The sequence below is a fragment of the Medicago truncatula genome, chromosome 7 (assembly GCF_003473485.1).
Source record: "Medicago truncatula cultivar Jemalong A17 chromosome 7, MtrunA17r5.0-ANR, whole genome shotgun sequence".
NCBI classification, from domain to species: domain Eukaryota; kingdom Viridiplantae; phylum Streptophyta; class Magnoliopsida; order Fabales; family Fabaceae; genus Medicago; species Medicago truncatula.
Genome location: NC_053048.1, coordinates 2481077 through 2497110, shown reverse-complemented (window position 1 = coordinate 2497110; position 16034 = coordinate 2481077). Strand labels below are relative to the sequence as shown.

The window sequence follows — 16034 nt, the reverse complement described above, 5'->3', positions numbered from 1 at the left end:
ATAGTATTTAAAATGTTCAATTGTTGTTAATCTAATTAACACGTTGTCTGTGAGGGTATGAGGTTTGTAAGCTCCCCCTGAGTCCAATAGTACTTTAAGGTGAAGTTTGTAAGCTTCCCCTGAGTTCTATTCATGTTAATTAAATTCATCATTAAAAACGCAATAATTCTCAGAATAAACTCACATTAAGAGACTGAGAGATTAGAAGATGGTCCTATTAATTTAATTTGATTAGAATTAAATTAATGGGGCTCAGAGCCTATAAATATTATACATCAACTCCCCCTTTTGTCATCAACAAAAAATATTAAATAGAGACAAAAGGAAAGAGATGAGAAAAAATATGAGAAATTCTGGAGAAAAATGCAGAAGGAATATATATATATATATATATATATATATCAGAGCAAAATAATGTTTTAACAAACACATCATACAAGAAGTTCAGAACATTCATTTCAATCAGAAGTAACTGGTCAATAAAACAAATTTAGAAGCAAAATAGAAAGTGCAGAAGTAAACAACTTAGGAAATAAAACTAAACAAGCTAATTAATGTGTGTAACTTGGGTTGGGCTTGTCTTTGTATCATTTCCATCATCCGTTGCATCATTTTCTGAGTTTCATCTGCCTTTCTGTTCATTTCCTTCTTGAATTCTTCAGTTGAGTTCTTGTATTCCAGCAATAAAAGCTTATGCTCTAACACTTCCTTCCTAAGCTTCTTGTTCTTAGCCTCAAGTTCTGCGTTCCTTTGCAGCAGGGCTAGCTCAGAAGATGCAGACTGTACATTAATCTTCTGCAGAAAAGCCAGATTCAGATCCTTAGGGTGCACTCATGTAGGAATGAAGTCTGTAGCATTCCTTTCTCTTATGGATAGTGGACTCTGCACCCAGGTTCTGAGAATATTCACTTCTTGCAAGTTATTGTTCACTCCCCTCAACCAGTCTTGAAGCTTCTGTTGAGCTATGTCTTTAGCATATGAGCAAGTCCTTTGAAGCTCACTCAAGATAAACTCAACTCTCTCCTTCAGCCAATTCCAGTTCTTCTGATAACTCTCCTTATTAAAGAGTTCATTCCTTGACTGAATTAGCTTAATCATTTCATGAAAGATGTTCTCACACACATCTGATAATATTGTAGAATCAAGGAATATGGTAGGTGGAGAAGATATCTTTTGTTGTTTGGTTGGAGGTCCGGCTTAATTGAGCACCTTGCACTCTCTCAAGGCCGGGTCTGGTTACAAACAATGGTGGATGGGTTGCAATGTATGCTTGGGATGGTAAAATCCAATGGTCAATATCAAATCTTATCAATACTACTCTTATTAGTGGTCCAGTTAGTGTAGCTAATGGTGTTCTGTTTGTTGCATCCACAACTAAAGATGGAACAATATATGCTATAAATACAAAAAATGGAGAAATTATATGGTCTTATGGAACTAGATTTGCTGTCTATGGTGGAGTCTCTATTAGTGATGGTTGCCTTTTGTGTGTAAGGTGTTGGAGATACAACAATGGAAACATGCATGGGAAACATGTTGGAGATACCATGCACTGCAATTTTCGTGAGACATTCGCGAGGAGCTTCCTCGTGACATATAGAATTTCTGAGTAAGTAATATTATTTATAATTTTATATTACCTCAAACAAAAATTACGTTTTTTTACTAATAAATTGTTATTTATTGTATTTCGACTCATTAACTTGTCTTTATTTATCATAGTAACATGTATTTTAATAAATGAAACTCGTTTTATCATAGAAATTAAATCAGTGAACATTCCTTAAGATGTTAGAATGTGAGTGATAAAATCCATGAAGATATCATCCAACAATTGAAGGGGAAGGGGAAGATAATTCAGCATTCTATAAGGCTTCTTGGTAGTATACTTGTGTTGATGGGAAGGGGAACATTCCTAAACCAAGGACTTCACATCTTTGGCCATACGAGGCCATGAAAAAGAAGCTGCCAAGCAAGCAAGCGTTCATTTGACACTCGAATGACCACCCATCAGTGTGTGGCATTAAACTCATTGAGAAGGTTCTGGCGTAAATTGTTCTCAAGAGGAGTGAATGTGACTCTTATAATAAAGAAAACCATGAAGTTGAGAGAAAGGACATCGTTCTATAGAAGATTGTCGAAACTTTTACACCAGAGCTTGTCATGTAGGACCGAAAGTCTAAAAGTTGTGAAGTTGGTCCAAAATAAAGGACTAACATGTAGTATTGGAACTATAATAGCTTCTAGAGAGGTTCATCAGTTTGAGAAAGGCCATCTGCAACAATGCTGGTACGTCCGAGTGTGCAAAATATTTCATAGTCAAAACCCAATAGTTCTGTTAACCATTTGTATTGCATTGGTGCTTGAAGAGTTTGTAAGAGTAACCCGTGAAGTCTTTATAGATCGGTGTAACTTTTCAAATGTAAACAAAGGAGGTAACGACGCCATTTTTTTTTTTATAGTCGAATTGATGACATACATTTCACGTTCATAGGCCGAGGAGAGGCTCATAGTCGAATTAATCAAACACATACTAACATAATACATTAATTATCATCCAAATCCAAACAAACACGTACAAGACACAATATTACATATTTCCCGAAATGATCGAGTCTAGAGAATTCAAGTAAATATATATATTTTTCGCAACACCATAAAATATGTGTAATTTTATGGTCATACATATACTATCACCAACCATAGTAATAGTATGGTTTACTTAGACACAAAAGGCATAAAGAGAAGTACCACCAGTAAGGCCTCCAATAACCGTTGCCAAACCCACAGTATAACCATTTCCAAGATATATGCAACCATTGTTAATTGAAATTCCACCATACACAGTTGCTCCAGTCTCATAAGACCACAAAATTTCACCAGTCTTACCATTTATTGCATAGATAGGTCCTTTCCTATTTGCAGATCCTGCAAAGACAATGCCATTAGCTACACTAACAGGACCATTAGCAGTAGCATTACTAGGGTTAGCTATGGCCCATAAGATCTTGCCACTACTTGCTTCCATTGCTACCCAACCTCCAGATGTTATTGTCTTGTTGGATGGTTTAAGAGTGAAATTTTTCGCATTTGAATTAGCAATGTTTGTATAAACTCTTTCTTTGTCTGTGGCTGCTCCCCATGTTCCACCTCCTGCAACTCCACCAGGTCCAGCTTCCTTAAAAAAAATATGCAAATGAAAGATTTTAGCAATACAATTTTTTTTTATAGCAAAATATTTTATCAATAGTTGTTAACACACACTTTTATTTTTTTTAAGAAGTAACAAATAATTTTCTCAATACTTATTTTAGTTGTAGGTGTGACCTGTTAAAAAAAAATTCAAAATAGTGCGGCCTATTAGGTTTAAAAGGCGTTAACATGTCAACTTAATCAACTACAAAAAAAAATGGTCATATGTGACTTATTTAGAGATCGATTTAGTTACCCAAAACAACAAATTGATCTCAAAATCGACTGTTGAGAATAGCAACTAGTGGATCTGCGACATTTTGCAAATCGGTCTCTAAATGAATCACAAAATCATTTATCGATTGATTTAAATAGCAACCCGATGTCCGTGAGCATAGCTCAATTGGTAGGACAATGCATTATTATATGCAGGGGCCGGGGTTCGAATCCCGGACACCCAACTTATTCACCTTATAAGGTGAATTCTAGACACTATGCTACCTGACAAAAAAAAATAAAAAAAAATAAATAGCGAACCGATCAATGTGGAGACTGAAATGATTTGTTACAATAATGGTGATATTAGTTAATTGATATAGAAAACGTTACCGTAGACCAAATGATGTCGCCATTGTGACGGTGCAAAGCCCAAGCGAAACCACTCTTTTGTACAGCAACAACAATATCTTGTTTAGTACCATTAACATCAATTGTGAGCATCATTGGTGCCTCTCCAAAATCAGCATCAGGGTTAGGTCCAGGAGGACAATTAGGTGTTGACAAATCATTACAAGCAAGGAACCAAACATCATATCCACCTAATTGATGGTACCATTTAATTTCACCATTGTACAAATCAAGTGCTAAGATTGAATTAGAATGATTTTCTGGTTCAACACATTGATCAGGTTGAGTTGGTCTTGTTAAATTTTTATTATTTTCTTCATCTTGACATTGACGTATGTGTAAAGGAGCAGAATACAAATTTCCAGTGGCAATGTATATATGGTTTCTTGATGCATCAATTGGTGGACTACTTCCCCATATAGCTCCACCAGAATATTCACCTCTTTTGCCATTGTTATCAGGTAACATATATGTTTTCCATAAAATGGCACCAGATTTAATATCTAGCTTTGAAAAACTTCCCCTAAAGGTGCAACATTCTTCAGCACTTTTGAGTTCTTCTAGTGAAGATGAACCAACATAATAAGCCCTGTGCAATTGATATTTTTATTAGATTTTTTTTTTTTTTTGAGAAATTTTTATTAGAAATAATTGTCAACATTAATGTTGAGAACAATTAAGAATTAGCTATCAAGATTAATTATTTATTTTTATATTCCTCAATCATATATCTAATTAGGTGGGAATAAGTCAAATCAGCCAACATTTCAGCAAAAAAAGTCAAACCAGCCTATATGAGTCTATAAATAGTTTTTTACTTAAAATAGAAACCGACAATTTAGTTGACTTCAATAAAAAAAGCCAAACTCACCAACGATAGGTGTTTCATTTTAATTGGCTTCCTTGTAGGGTTATGTGGTACTGAATTTTCAATCTTTCCCAATTTGATTAGTTATACACTTATACGGTTTATTATTTGGTCATTATCTTTTGCGTGAAAATCTTTTGCTGAAATAGCACTGCTTATAAAAAAGACAATGACAAGGTTTTTCTTTAGAAACTTATTTAGCTGTTTTCTTAAGGAGGCTAATAGATCATTTCACACTTCTAAAAAGCCACACCAATAAAAAGCTCAAACCTATATAAAGTAAACATATGGCAATTGGACATATTTGGGTCTTGAATTTTTTAATAGAGATTTATTTGCGAAGTCTAACTTGAACCAACTTATATTTGCTTTTATGTGTAAAATGTCATCAAACATAATCAAGGATAATTTTTAGTTGTACGATAATATTTTCTTCTTTGGCATAATTTGAACTCTAAACATTTAACTCGTTTGTGAAAAATAAATAAATCTTTAACTCCTTAACTAAATTAGGAATGGTTTGTAAAAAAAAAAAAATAGAAGTCTTGTATATTACCTATCATATTCTTATTTAGGTCACGTATGTATGACCTTTTTGAAGGTGTAATTAGACTTGTTTGTTTTAGCCATAAATTTTAAAAAGTCTTGATGTAATCAAATTGATTTTTATCGAAAATATTGACACCGCCTTAGCCTATAAAATAAGTCTTGTTTAACCTAAGTTAGTTTACAAACTTTTGTTGACGATTTGGCCTTTTTATTCTTTCTTAAACCTTGGACTACCGTGGAAAGGTGATCTTGATAATTTGAAGTTTGGTTAGAAGATAAGTAAAACATGATTAATAATTAATTCTCCTACGATTCAAACTCGATTTTTTCAAACGATTTTACTTCAACTGAATGCTTATTAACCACGTTAATCCGAAATGAAAATTAAGTGAAGAAGGAAAAATATACTAACCCTTTGTAATATGTACCAGACATAGTGACAACACCAGCATCATTGCTATCCAAACGAGTCTGCCAAATTAAATCACCAGTTGATCTATTCACAGCAATAACAACAGCTGGTCCATATATTCCCACAATCACAAGATCCTCATCAACTGCTATAGTTGGTGTTGCCCTAGCCACTGTCCAATTAACATTTGCAATAAAACCTATTGAATCTAGACCAGTTAATTTTGTCAAATTCTTTTTCCAAACAAGAGTTCCATCAATTTCTCTCACTGCAAATATTAAACCATTCCATGAAGGAAAATATATTGTTCCATTGAAAATTGCTGGTGTTGCAGTTATGTCTTTGCCTGCATTGAATTCCCACTTCAAAGTTAAGTTGCTAATTGTTTTAAGGTTGATTTTGTGTTCCTTGCTTGCATATCTTCTGTTGTATATGTCTCCACCATGGTTTAACCAATTTTGTTCCTTTTCTGTGTACTGAAATCACTCAACAAAATTAATTGTAGGCTACTCCACTTAATTACTGCAAAATTGTAATTAAATCTTCCCAAATAGAAGTTTTTCATTAATTTTGCAGAAATATTTTCTTAACACAAATTTTAACGTCAAACGTGGTATTAACATACAATTTAACTTCTTTTATTAATATTTTGTCTCTCTTCGGATGATAACGATTAGAAAAAAGGCCCTAACTCGGAGTTGTATACGGTGTCTGTGTCCAAATAACATCGATGTTTTGTAATTAATTACTATATAAGAAATACTCCAAGCCACTTCTAATGTAGGTTTCATTCCAGAAGGAAAATTTAGATATGCTTGAAATTTAGGGAGGAATTAGATCACTTGCTAAGAAGTTTAGTACAAAACTTGAATTGAATCTTCTATGTTGAATTTCATATGAACTTTGTTATTGACTATCTTATTCTAAATATTGAAAATAAATTTGATTTTAAAAAGAAAGCACAAAAACATAAATTTAACATGATATATATAGCCTGTTTGGATTAACTTATTTGAGATTTTCTACTAACAAAAATACTTCTAATATTGTGTGAGAGAGTGTTTATGCAAATAGCTTCTGACATGTCCACAAGTTATTGACATTGTCAGCTTATTTTTTTAAGCTCCCAAGGATATATATAGTTTATGAAAATAGCTCATAACTTATACACAAACACTTATATGAATTGTGTTTATCTATAAGCTCCTAATGATATTGTTTATCCAAGAAAGGCTACAAACTTTCACATAGAAATAGCAAGAGTGATAATAAATAGAAAGAGAAATAGAAGTATAAGCTTACATCATAGCGTTTTGAACATGTTAGTGAGCATAATAGGAACAAAGAAACAAGAAAGCAGGTTATTTGCTCGACTGTTGCCATGGTGTTAATCAGAATGTTATTCTACATATGTGTAACTGTGAAAGTGTGTATGTTTATATATATATATATATATATATATATATATATATATATATATATATATATATATATGTATGCGGAAATGCATATTTATTTTGTGATATACTACTCCCTACGTCTTCTTTAGCAGAAATGTTGTACTAAGACTATTTCTCAAAAATAACAATTCTAGCAAATTGACTTTTCTTTAAAAATTAATATATTTGCCATTATCTTAAAACACAATTAAAGTTTTAAAAATCACAACTAAAACATAAGAATAGTGATTGAGTGTGACCCACATGTATTAATTTTTTTTTAACAAAATTAGAAAGTCATGTCAACAAGTGTAAGTGCATACTGATATCAGTGCAGCGGGTTGCCCTTTAGTCAACAAGTGTAAGTGCATACCAAATGGTAGGACTCCTTCCCAGACCCTGTATATGCAGGAGCTTCAGTGTATCGGATTGTCCTTTACTTGATGATTAAGAGTACTTCAAGTTTCTATATTCTTCTAAATGTTTCTTAATTTAATTTCTATGTTAGTAGCTAAGTAATAATGTTCAATTCAAACTTTGCAACTTAAGTGGCAATCTTATCTCATCAGCCACATCTTACTTCAATCAGGATGTTATTCAAAATATGTGTAACTGTGAAAGTGGGTGTGTTTATATATATGAGGAAATGCATATTTATTTTGAGATATAATACTCCCTACGTCTTTAGCAGAAATGTTGTACTAAGACTATTTTATGGGGACATTGTACACAATAGAAAAAATTCAAGATTTTAATTTATTTTAAAATAAATTATTATAAAGATTTGACATGATATTGATTAATTGAAAGATAATTTATAATGCCTAACCAAATTCTAGGAGTACTATAATGTTCACCACTTTTAAAACTTCCAAAAACAAAAATATATTCTCTCAATTTGAAGTATCACAAGTTTTCTACTTAATGTTGCATCTTAACTATCAAACATAAAAGAGCGAATGAAAAATAAAAATATTAAAAAATGATGGATTGAATTCATGATTAAGATGCAACAATTGAGAAAAATTGAAACAACTTCAATTGAGAGAGTTCATTACCCCAAATACACTTTTAGCATTTTTCTTAAGTAAATAGTAAGATATTCGAAAATAATAATTATTATAGTAAAATTATAATCACATTGACACTTTTATATATCTTTTTGTTCTTTGTTCAGGCAGAGGATTATCTTTTCAATTGACGAAATGATAGCAATGAGATGATTCAACTTTCACTTATAACAATGATTTTCTTTTTGATTAGGCCATTATACTTCATAGGGGAAGAAGAAAAAAAAAAAAAATCTTAGTGGCGGCTAATCGGTAGTCAAATATCAATGTCTTGGGTCAAGTTGGGCATCCCTATTTTGATAATCCATACATTGAGAACGAAATAAAACTAAATAATATACTGAATTTACTTATTCCTTTATGGATTGTTCCATTTATTTTGTTGTTGAAAGTGACTGTAGCTTTAAAAAAAAAAAAAAACTTATTTATTAAAGGATAATGCTAACCATTGCTCTTGGAATATTGGTTGAAGTATTAAAATAAGTAAGTTTGCATCGAAAAGTGGTGTAATCATTCCTAAGAAAAAATAAATACTTGCATTTCTAAGACATAGTTTCTATTAATGGAATCCTTAATCATTACCCTTAAGGCACTGTTTAACAAGACCCTTAATTAAATGCCATAAAATAAAGGAGATTGATAGATTAGTAAATAGAAGAGAGAAGGAAAAAAATGTAAACGTCACATACAAAAGTCGTCCTTCAGGAAATTATAATGAGACAAAAACTTACATTTCTAGAAACATTAAGTAGAATTAGAAACATTCCTCATGCAAAGTCAACTTCACCAAAATATTGGGTAGAATTAGATATACATGATATATTCCACTTGTTTCTTATTATAAAAACTTAAAACAAAGTTTATGAGTATATAAAAAAATAGTTGTAGTAAATTAAAAAGGTTATATTTCTTTTACATATTTATCCCTATAATTATCCCGATTTTGACCTTCCAACAAACTTCAATTTTGAGTCAACTTCAACATATTATGTATCTGAGTAAATACGAATATAAGAAAAAGAAAAGACTAAAACCGATAATTAACAAAGGGGTCCCTTTCACCACCGACGAGCTTGTAAAATGTCAAAATCAAATGAAAATTAAATTTGATGTTGATATTTACAAGCACATTAGAGAGAAAAGGGAATTATAGATCAATCATTTGTTAATTGCCGATTTTAGTCTCCTTTTTCCACTATTCGTATTTACACAGCTTAACCACCATAACTTGCATTGTTGGTTTAAGGAAACAATAACAATTGTATGAAAAAACAAGAGTGGATCGTTTTGGTGCGTAAAATAGGGATATAGGGAAACTTAGAGAGGATTAAAAGCGGGTAGATGAAGGAAAAATGTAAAACAAAAATGGGAACCAAACAAGATATATAGGGAGAGAACGAATGCAGAACAAGAATAAAGGAAGGCAGAGGGAGTATATAGACAAGTGTAGTGCCATGGTCTCCCCATTGAAACTAGGTGAAGAAGGTAAGTTAGGATTTGGTTTTCATTCTCTCTCTTGTGATATGTTAAATTCTGAATCAGTTAAATTTATTCCAATTTTCCTGAATTCTCATTTTTTATTTTTGAATTTTGTATGTGTATGTTGATTTAGGTTTGGATACGATCTGAAACTGAAGTCTATGAAGAGAATATTAAGATTGAAATTTAAAATAAGAGAATATGGTGCTGATTGACATTTTACAAGATATGATGCTGAAGTTTTTTTAGAGACAATGTTATCTCAAAGAGAAAAGAGCAAGTAAATGCTAATTTCACTAGGTAAGATTGATTTTGATTCCCTTCTAGTAGCTATTGAAATAACTTGTAACATGACTTGGTATTAAAGCTTTCACATCAACTTGTTTTGATTATGTGAACCATGCTGAATTTTGTCTTGCTTGATTTTATTGGTAGTCAAAGAATGTTGAATAAATTCTTAATTTTGATAGAAGGCGTGTTGTCATCTGAGACTGAGACACTAATGATTACATTCAATTATGTCATTTTTGTTTGTCAAAGTATTATTGATTACATTCAACTTATTAGATGCAAATTGCTACTTTCTTATTTTGATCAATGATGTTTGCTATTCAGGGGGCCATAGTGCTCACATTGTGTGCACGCCTTTTTTTATGCAGAAAAGTTATCGCACAGTAGGTGTGGCAGCGGGTGTGGTGTACTATGCAGTATTTGGAACAGTCGTAACCGACACTTATGGGACGACATTAAAGACAGCTGCAAAGTATATTCTGCAGACAGAGGCAATGTGCTTATGCAATAGTGAGGAATGATAATTCTGCAGACAGAGGCGCATAGCAGAAATAGCAGTCCTGCAACTCAGGCGAAATGGTTAAAGTCTGCAGCTAGTAAAGTGCAATGGGGATGCAACTTTCAGTGACTAATGTATTGGCCTTGGTATATGTCTTAGAGTTGAGAACAAGCAGTTTTTAAATGCTAAAATCAATAGGTATTCCGTAATATATCTCTAGCTAAACTCGTTTGCTAGGAATTACCTGCGAATTCGCTGTGAAAATGGGCGTAGCAGATCACATATTTTCTTGTCGTGTATTATGTTCAAAAAAGAAACGTTGGTTTGTAACATGGTGTTTGCTATAGTGTATGAAGATTATTTTATGGGACTCTACTACCTCCTGGAGTTGGACTCTCTCCCATTCAGATTTATCTCTCCAAACAATTGTGGTCAATTTACTATGACTATTTAATGTGAAATTGCAATTTTTTGACTACGTTATCATTTTCTTCTCAATCATTGTATTAGTTTCCAATAGGTGGATACTAAGGTAGGGCCTGTCTCTATGCAGAAAATCATTTTGTTTATTTATTACACATTTATGTAGGAACAATGTACTTTTGCTCAAAAAAAAAAAAGGAACAATGTACTTTTATATGAATTTCTCTTTTGTATATTTTACAACAACTGCAAACTCAAGAACATGATAATGAATGTCGATGAATTTAAGTCAATTATGAAATTTTGTGGTTTTTCCGGTTAAAGGTCAAAATGGCACTCAACCCAATAGAAAAACAAATGTTTTTTTTTTTAAGAAGTCAAATTAGCTACGGAAATTGGTAGAAAAACCGACATTGCAATAAAGTTTAGAGAATGTCAGCCCTATTTTAAGTTTAAAATAAATAAAGGTGACAAAAAATAAGAGCATTGCTAGTCTTTATAAATAGTGCAAGAATCACAAGGATGTGAACGTGGCATCTTTTACTTACTTTTATGACAAATACTAATAAAAAAACTAAATTCTTTTTTTTATTTTTTTGTAAAAAACCGTTTTGAAAGGAATACAAAGTCATGTTATGCGAACAAATATGATGCCATAACTCATATGAATAAGCATTTCTCAACAAATAATCAAAAGCAGCAATCAATCTAACAATTGTTGTGGCTTCGTCATTTTTCTTCTTGTAACATTTAGTTATTTCCTAAATTTTTATACGTTAGAGCAATAGAAAAAACGGATGGTCACACTAGTTACAATAAAAATTAACAAATGAAAATAAAATAAAAAAACAATGAGTAAATCCAAAAGTAGAACTTTCTAGTCTATTGTCTAGTTGAAATGAGAAAAAGGAGAAGTTGTTGTTGCATAAAGAGAATTCCAAAGGGAAAAAAATGAAAAAGAAGAAAGAAAGGTACCAACAATGGAGAAGCCTAGATGCACACGAAGTATCATGATTTGTGCGCACTGGTGATGCTGGTGGTTGCCATAGCAGTTTTCTATTGCAGGAGTCGCTCGAGGTGGGTTTCAAGCGGTGGTGATAGGGGTTGTTGATTTTTTTCATTCTCATTTACTCTTCCTATATTGTTTCTTATCATCTCTCTAAAAAAATAACTATGTATTTTTGTATTGTGATGTGTGATGTAGTTTTAGACTGAAAATTGAAGACTTTAGCTTTCAAAAATATTTTCCCCTTCTCTTTTGCTCTAGTTTATTGCTCGTATTTATACTCCTAAGTTAGGTTAAGGTGTGAGTGAAGATGCCAAAACTTAGAGTGAGGAGCAAGAGAAATTGTAGTACTATTTTGTTGCTCCTTGTGCATGGCCGTTGGGGATGGTGCCAAAATGGTAAGGCTGGAGTTGGAAGAAAATGCAGAGATCCATGTGGTCTATGTAATGTCTTGGGAGCACCAAAATGGAAAAAAGTAAAAAAGCAAATGGGAAAGCATTAATTGGATGATGCTTGAAGATGGAAATAAAATAACCGTTTTATGTAAATTATATAGTATGAAATGTTTTGGTAAAAATTTAAATTAAATTAAAAGAGTATCAAATGTGTACAAACCAATTGGTGAATTTACTAACCATTAGCATGATACACTAAATTAACATGGTAATTATATTAATAAAAAAAAAAAACATGATACTTCCATTGGTTAAGCAGCAAGTGCGTGAAGGTTGATTTTAAACTTTTCAGAATTATAGTCTATGTTAAATACAGATGAAAGAGAAGAATTAATTAGCCTCCTTGAGGGCCTTTGAAAGAGAAGAGTTAAATAATGAAAAATTATGTGACCAATAAGATTTGCTCCTTTATAGAATTGACATGTTAATAATTCATGAGAAAGCATAAATATCAAAACTTAATTCCTTCAAGGAAAAATAGTTCAAAAATTATATCCACAAGAAGGTTATTTGTGTGCATTTAATATTCACCATTAAAAAAGGTTCAAATCTGAACATTTGCTATAAAATCGACACCAGAAATAATCGAAAATAAGATCTTAAGAGAAGCACATTGAAGGTTGATAGATATTTGGCAAGTGTACCAATAACTATCGAAGTAGTAATAAATATCGTTCCACAAGGACTGTATTAATTCCAATTATAGCAAGTACGTTATTATTTTAGGATATGTAAAAGTTATTTTGATTGCCCTAGGCATATGAATTTTGTATAACAAAAGTAAATAAAGGTTGTTTGAAAAGATGATTAAAGAAGAATGATTAAGCCGATGAATCCCCTATTGTTCTATATGAGTAATTACCTCCCTTATTTACTAATTACTATTCATTCTTTACGACGAATTAACAAATTGGTTTTGATCAATCTCTTGAATCAAAACCCTTTCCTAAGTTATAACCTTTTAATCTCTTAAACCGATTGAATAACTGCGGAAGCGATAAAAGAACGTTAATTCATATGTCATGATTCTCAATTTCCTATCTCTAGGTTCCTATGTTGAATCAAACAGAATTAGTAATTCAGGATTAAAAACTAGGGTTAATAGTCATTCAATTCCTAATATCAATTCATATAATTCAAGAAGCTAGGGTTAATAGTCATAAAAGCAATTATATGAAAGCAATAAACACAAGTGATTCTGAATAAAGGCTGAATAATATTATTAAATAAGAGAGTATCAACCACTAAATCATATATTACAAAGGTTCATCATGGCTCAATCATACCGAGAGTTTAGCTACTCATGGTTTTACGATTATAAACATAATTAACAGTGAACATACATAATCAGGACCAACTATGAGTTGGTATGAGATTCAGGGCTTGTTCTTCGGTCTTCTGATGTCTTCTATGCTCAAAATCGCACTTCCCAATCGACCCCTAATCCTTGGCCGCATCTCGCCTTATATAGAAATATTTTTAGAGTTCCAAAAAGCCCATCATCGTGCCACGATACGATCCAATCATGGCACGATAGCATCATTAATCCTACGTGGCAGCAGACAAAACCTAGCATCGTGGCACATTGCATTTTGCTTCGTGCCGCGAAATTTCCAGTGCTGAACCTTTGTCCCACGTTCACTTATCGTGCCACGAACCAGCTTTATCGTGGCACGATTCTTAACTCTTAGGAATTTTTCATCTTTTTCTCAGTTTCGTCTTTTGAGCTCTTGTTCCTGTTTTGGTCTGATTTCACTATGATTTACAAATAGTTGACTCTTTTAATGTCCTAAAAACGACATAATCATAACTAAAAACTAGTGTTGATGCAACATCATCAAAGGTTCTAAGTCAAACCATTAGGTTAATCCAAGTTGGTTCTTTCTTTTCCATTTTTATTATTAATTCTCATATTTTAACTAAACATAGTGAGAATTTTAAGCCTTTTTTAAGAGCTCCACAAATCAAATTTTGTTGGGAGGCCCATATTAGATGAACTCATATCATTTCTTAAAAATAAACAGATTAATTTGACTAATGAAAGTGACATAAATCAAAGAGTGAAACTAGAAATTTAAAGAAATAATTCATCGCAAGTCCTAGGATTGCTCACATGTCCCTCAAAATTCAAAAAACACCTCAACGGTAGTTAAATATAGTTCGCTGCTGAACAAGAGTTACAAGCCCTTCTAGAGTTATCGTATATTTGAAAAACTTCAATTTTGTTACCCTTATCTATCGGCACACTACTACACTATATTTTCACCCATTCATCCAAAATTTCAAAACTTTTTTCCAAAATGTGTGTCAAATAATTACAGAAGGTCTCCTAAAGAGTGTTTATACACATTCAACATCAAGAAACAGGTATTACATCTTTTATGTTGTTTACATTGATTTTGTTACTTGATTTTTTTTTTTGGAGCTTGATGAACCAAACGGGAGTTAATAATCGTTCCTGGGAACAAGTTGTAACTCCTATTCCATTGAGTCCATCTTTATAATTTAGTTTTTGATCGTACCTGATCAGAAGGTGACTGCCGGTGCTTTAAATGTGGTGGTTTGAGTGGTGGTAGAATGCGTCAAGAGTGCTTCTTGGGATGGAGTGGGGTGTGTACCTATAGGCGCTCCGACGCTCAAGTTAGTAGAGATCAGAGAGTGAGAGTTTTAGAGGAAGAGATAGATTCTACATTGGGGTTTGCTATGAGTCCCCTATATATAGAGGTGGAGGGTTGCAGAGCCGTTGTAATGGCACACCAGGCTTTGGCGGTTACAAAATCGTGGGAATTGTAACCGCTAGAGATATTATTGCGGGAACGTGCAGAGAGACGTTGTGGTTCGTTTGAACCAGTCTTGCTTGCTCCGTGCACCCCCCTTGCGGGGAAGGGGTGTGTCGCAAGTAATGTTGCCAAACGTGGTATTTGAGCTTTGAATTGTATTGGGAATAAGTAAATAGGTCAAAGCTCCTTTTGGTTGGTCCAGAACAGTAGCCCCCCCAAGTCGTTGCTCTTGGCGAAGAGTGATGACTTAAGGGCGGGCATGTTTTCCTGCTCGTAAACGGTCAAAGAAGAGAAGTTTTCTCTTTAGCTTTTTGGGATGTGTGAGAACACCTCACATTTTGGAACCGTTTGTCTTGGACAGATACGATACTGAAGAGAATTGGACGAGCGTGTGTAGGAACGTGCTCGCTATTCCTCGAGCATTTTTGTTTTGTAGCCAGACAGGTTCGCCAGTTGAATGATTTGTGTTTGGCAGGTGAGTGCTCGATTGTTTCTTGGTTAGATGAAAAGATTCCCTCGTAAGGAAGTTTGGTCGATTGTCATTCCACAATTAATGCCCACGTCTCGAGGGAAAGGTTGAGGAGCCGTGGCCTTTGGTTTCTGAGTGACACGTGTAAAGGCTACTATGGTACTCGAGTACCTAGTGCCTAGGGTGTATTCTTAGTTTGTGTTTCCAAGGTGTCATCAGTACCGTTGGTTTGATCCTGATGTTTGAGGAACCGCTATTTTTAATCAGGGCCGCCCTTAGATGGATGATTTGATTTGATCTGGACCGTGGATAAGCCACTTGAGTGGAGAGTTGTATGCGAAGGGTTGTACTGGATTGCAGCTTCGTGGCCTTTAAAAGGTTTGTAAAGTGGGTATAAATAGTTCAAACGCTTGTTTGGAACATTTTTATCACTTCATATGTCAAAAACTCAGAGAATTTCCAAGAATTCTTTTAG

At 33.0% G+C, this 16034-nt stretch overlaps 1 protein-coding gene and 1 long non-coding RNA gene across 3 annotated transcripts; one reads left to right on the top strand and one right to left on the bottom strand.

The window, feature by feature from the left end:
• Positions 1-2447: 2447 nt before the first annotated feature.
• LOC11406978 (polyvinylalcohol dehydrogenase) lies at positions 2448-7092 on the bottom strand. The gene is made up of 4 exons (XM_024770422.2): positions 6951-7092; positions 5649-6124; positions 3802-4408; positions 2448-3178 (listed from the first exon to the last, which is right to left on the bottom strand). Exons 1-4 carry the CDS (start codon positions 7029-7031, stop codon positions 2723-2725), a joined length of 1620 nt encoding a protein of 539 aa, XP_024626190.1. The 5' UTR covers positions 7032-7092; the 3' UTR covers positions 2448-2722.
• Positions 7093-9185: 2093 nt separating this feature from the next.
• LOC11408509 (uncharacterized) lies at positions 9186-10804 on the top strand. 2 transcript variants are annotated; one of them, XR_003006512.2, is made up of 3 exons: positions 9186-9642; positions 9770-9936; positions 10252-10804. It is a non-coding gene; the product is annotated as an uncharacterized lncRNA (long non-coding RNA). The 2 variants fall into 2 exon arrangements; XR_003006511.2 differs by having other exon boundaries at positions 9188-9642; positions 10296-10804.
• The last annotated feature ends 5230 nt before the right edge of the window (positions 10805-16034 follow it).

Excerpts from the sequence above, each read along its gene's own strand:
- LOC11406978 (XM_024770422.2), bottom strand. The coding sequence starts at position 7,031 with ATGGCAACAGTCGAGCAAATAACCTGCTTTCTTGTTTCTTTGTTCCTA. Across the intron at positions 6,125-6,950 it reads CATGTTCAAAACGCTATGAT|TACACAGAAAAGGAACAAAA; the intron begins GTAAGCTTATAC and ends GAGTGATTTCAG. Across the intron at positions 4,409-5,648 it reads TCTGGTACATATTACAAAGG|GGCTTATTATGTTGGTTCAT; the intron begins GTTAGTATATTT and ends TCAATTGCACAG.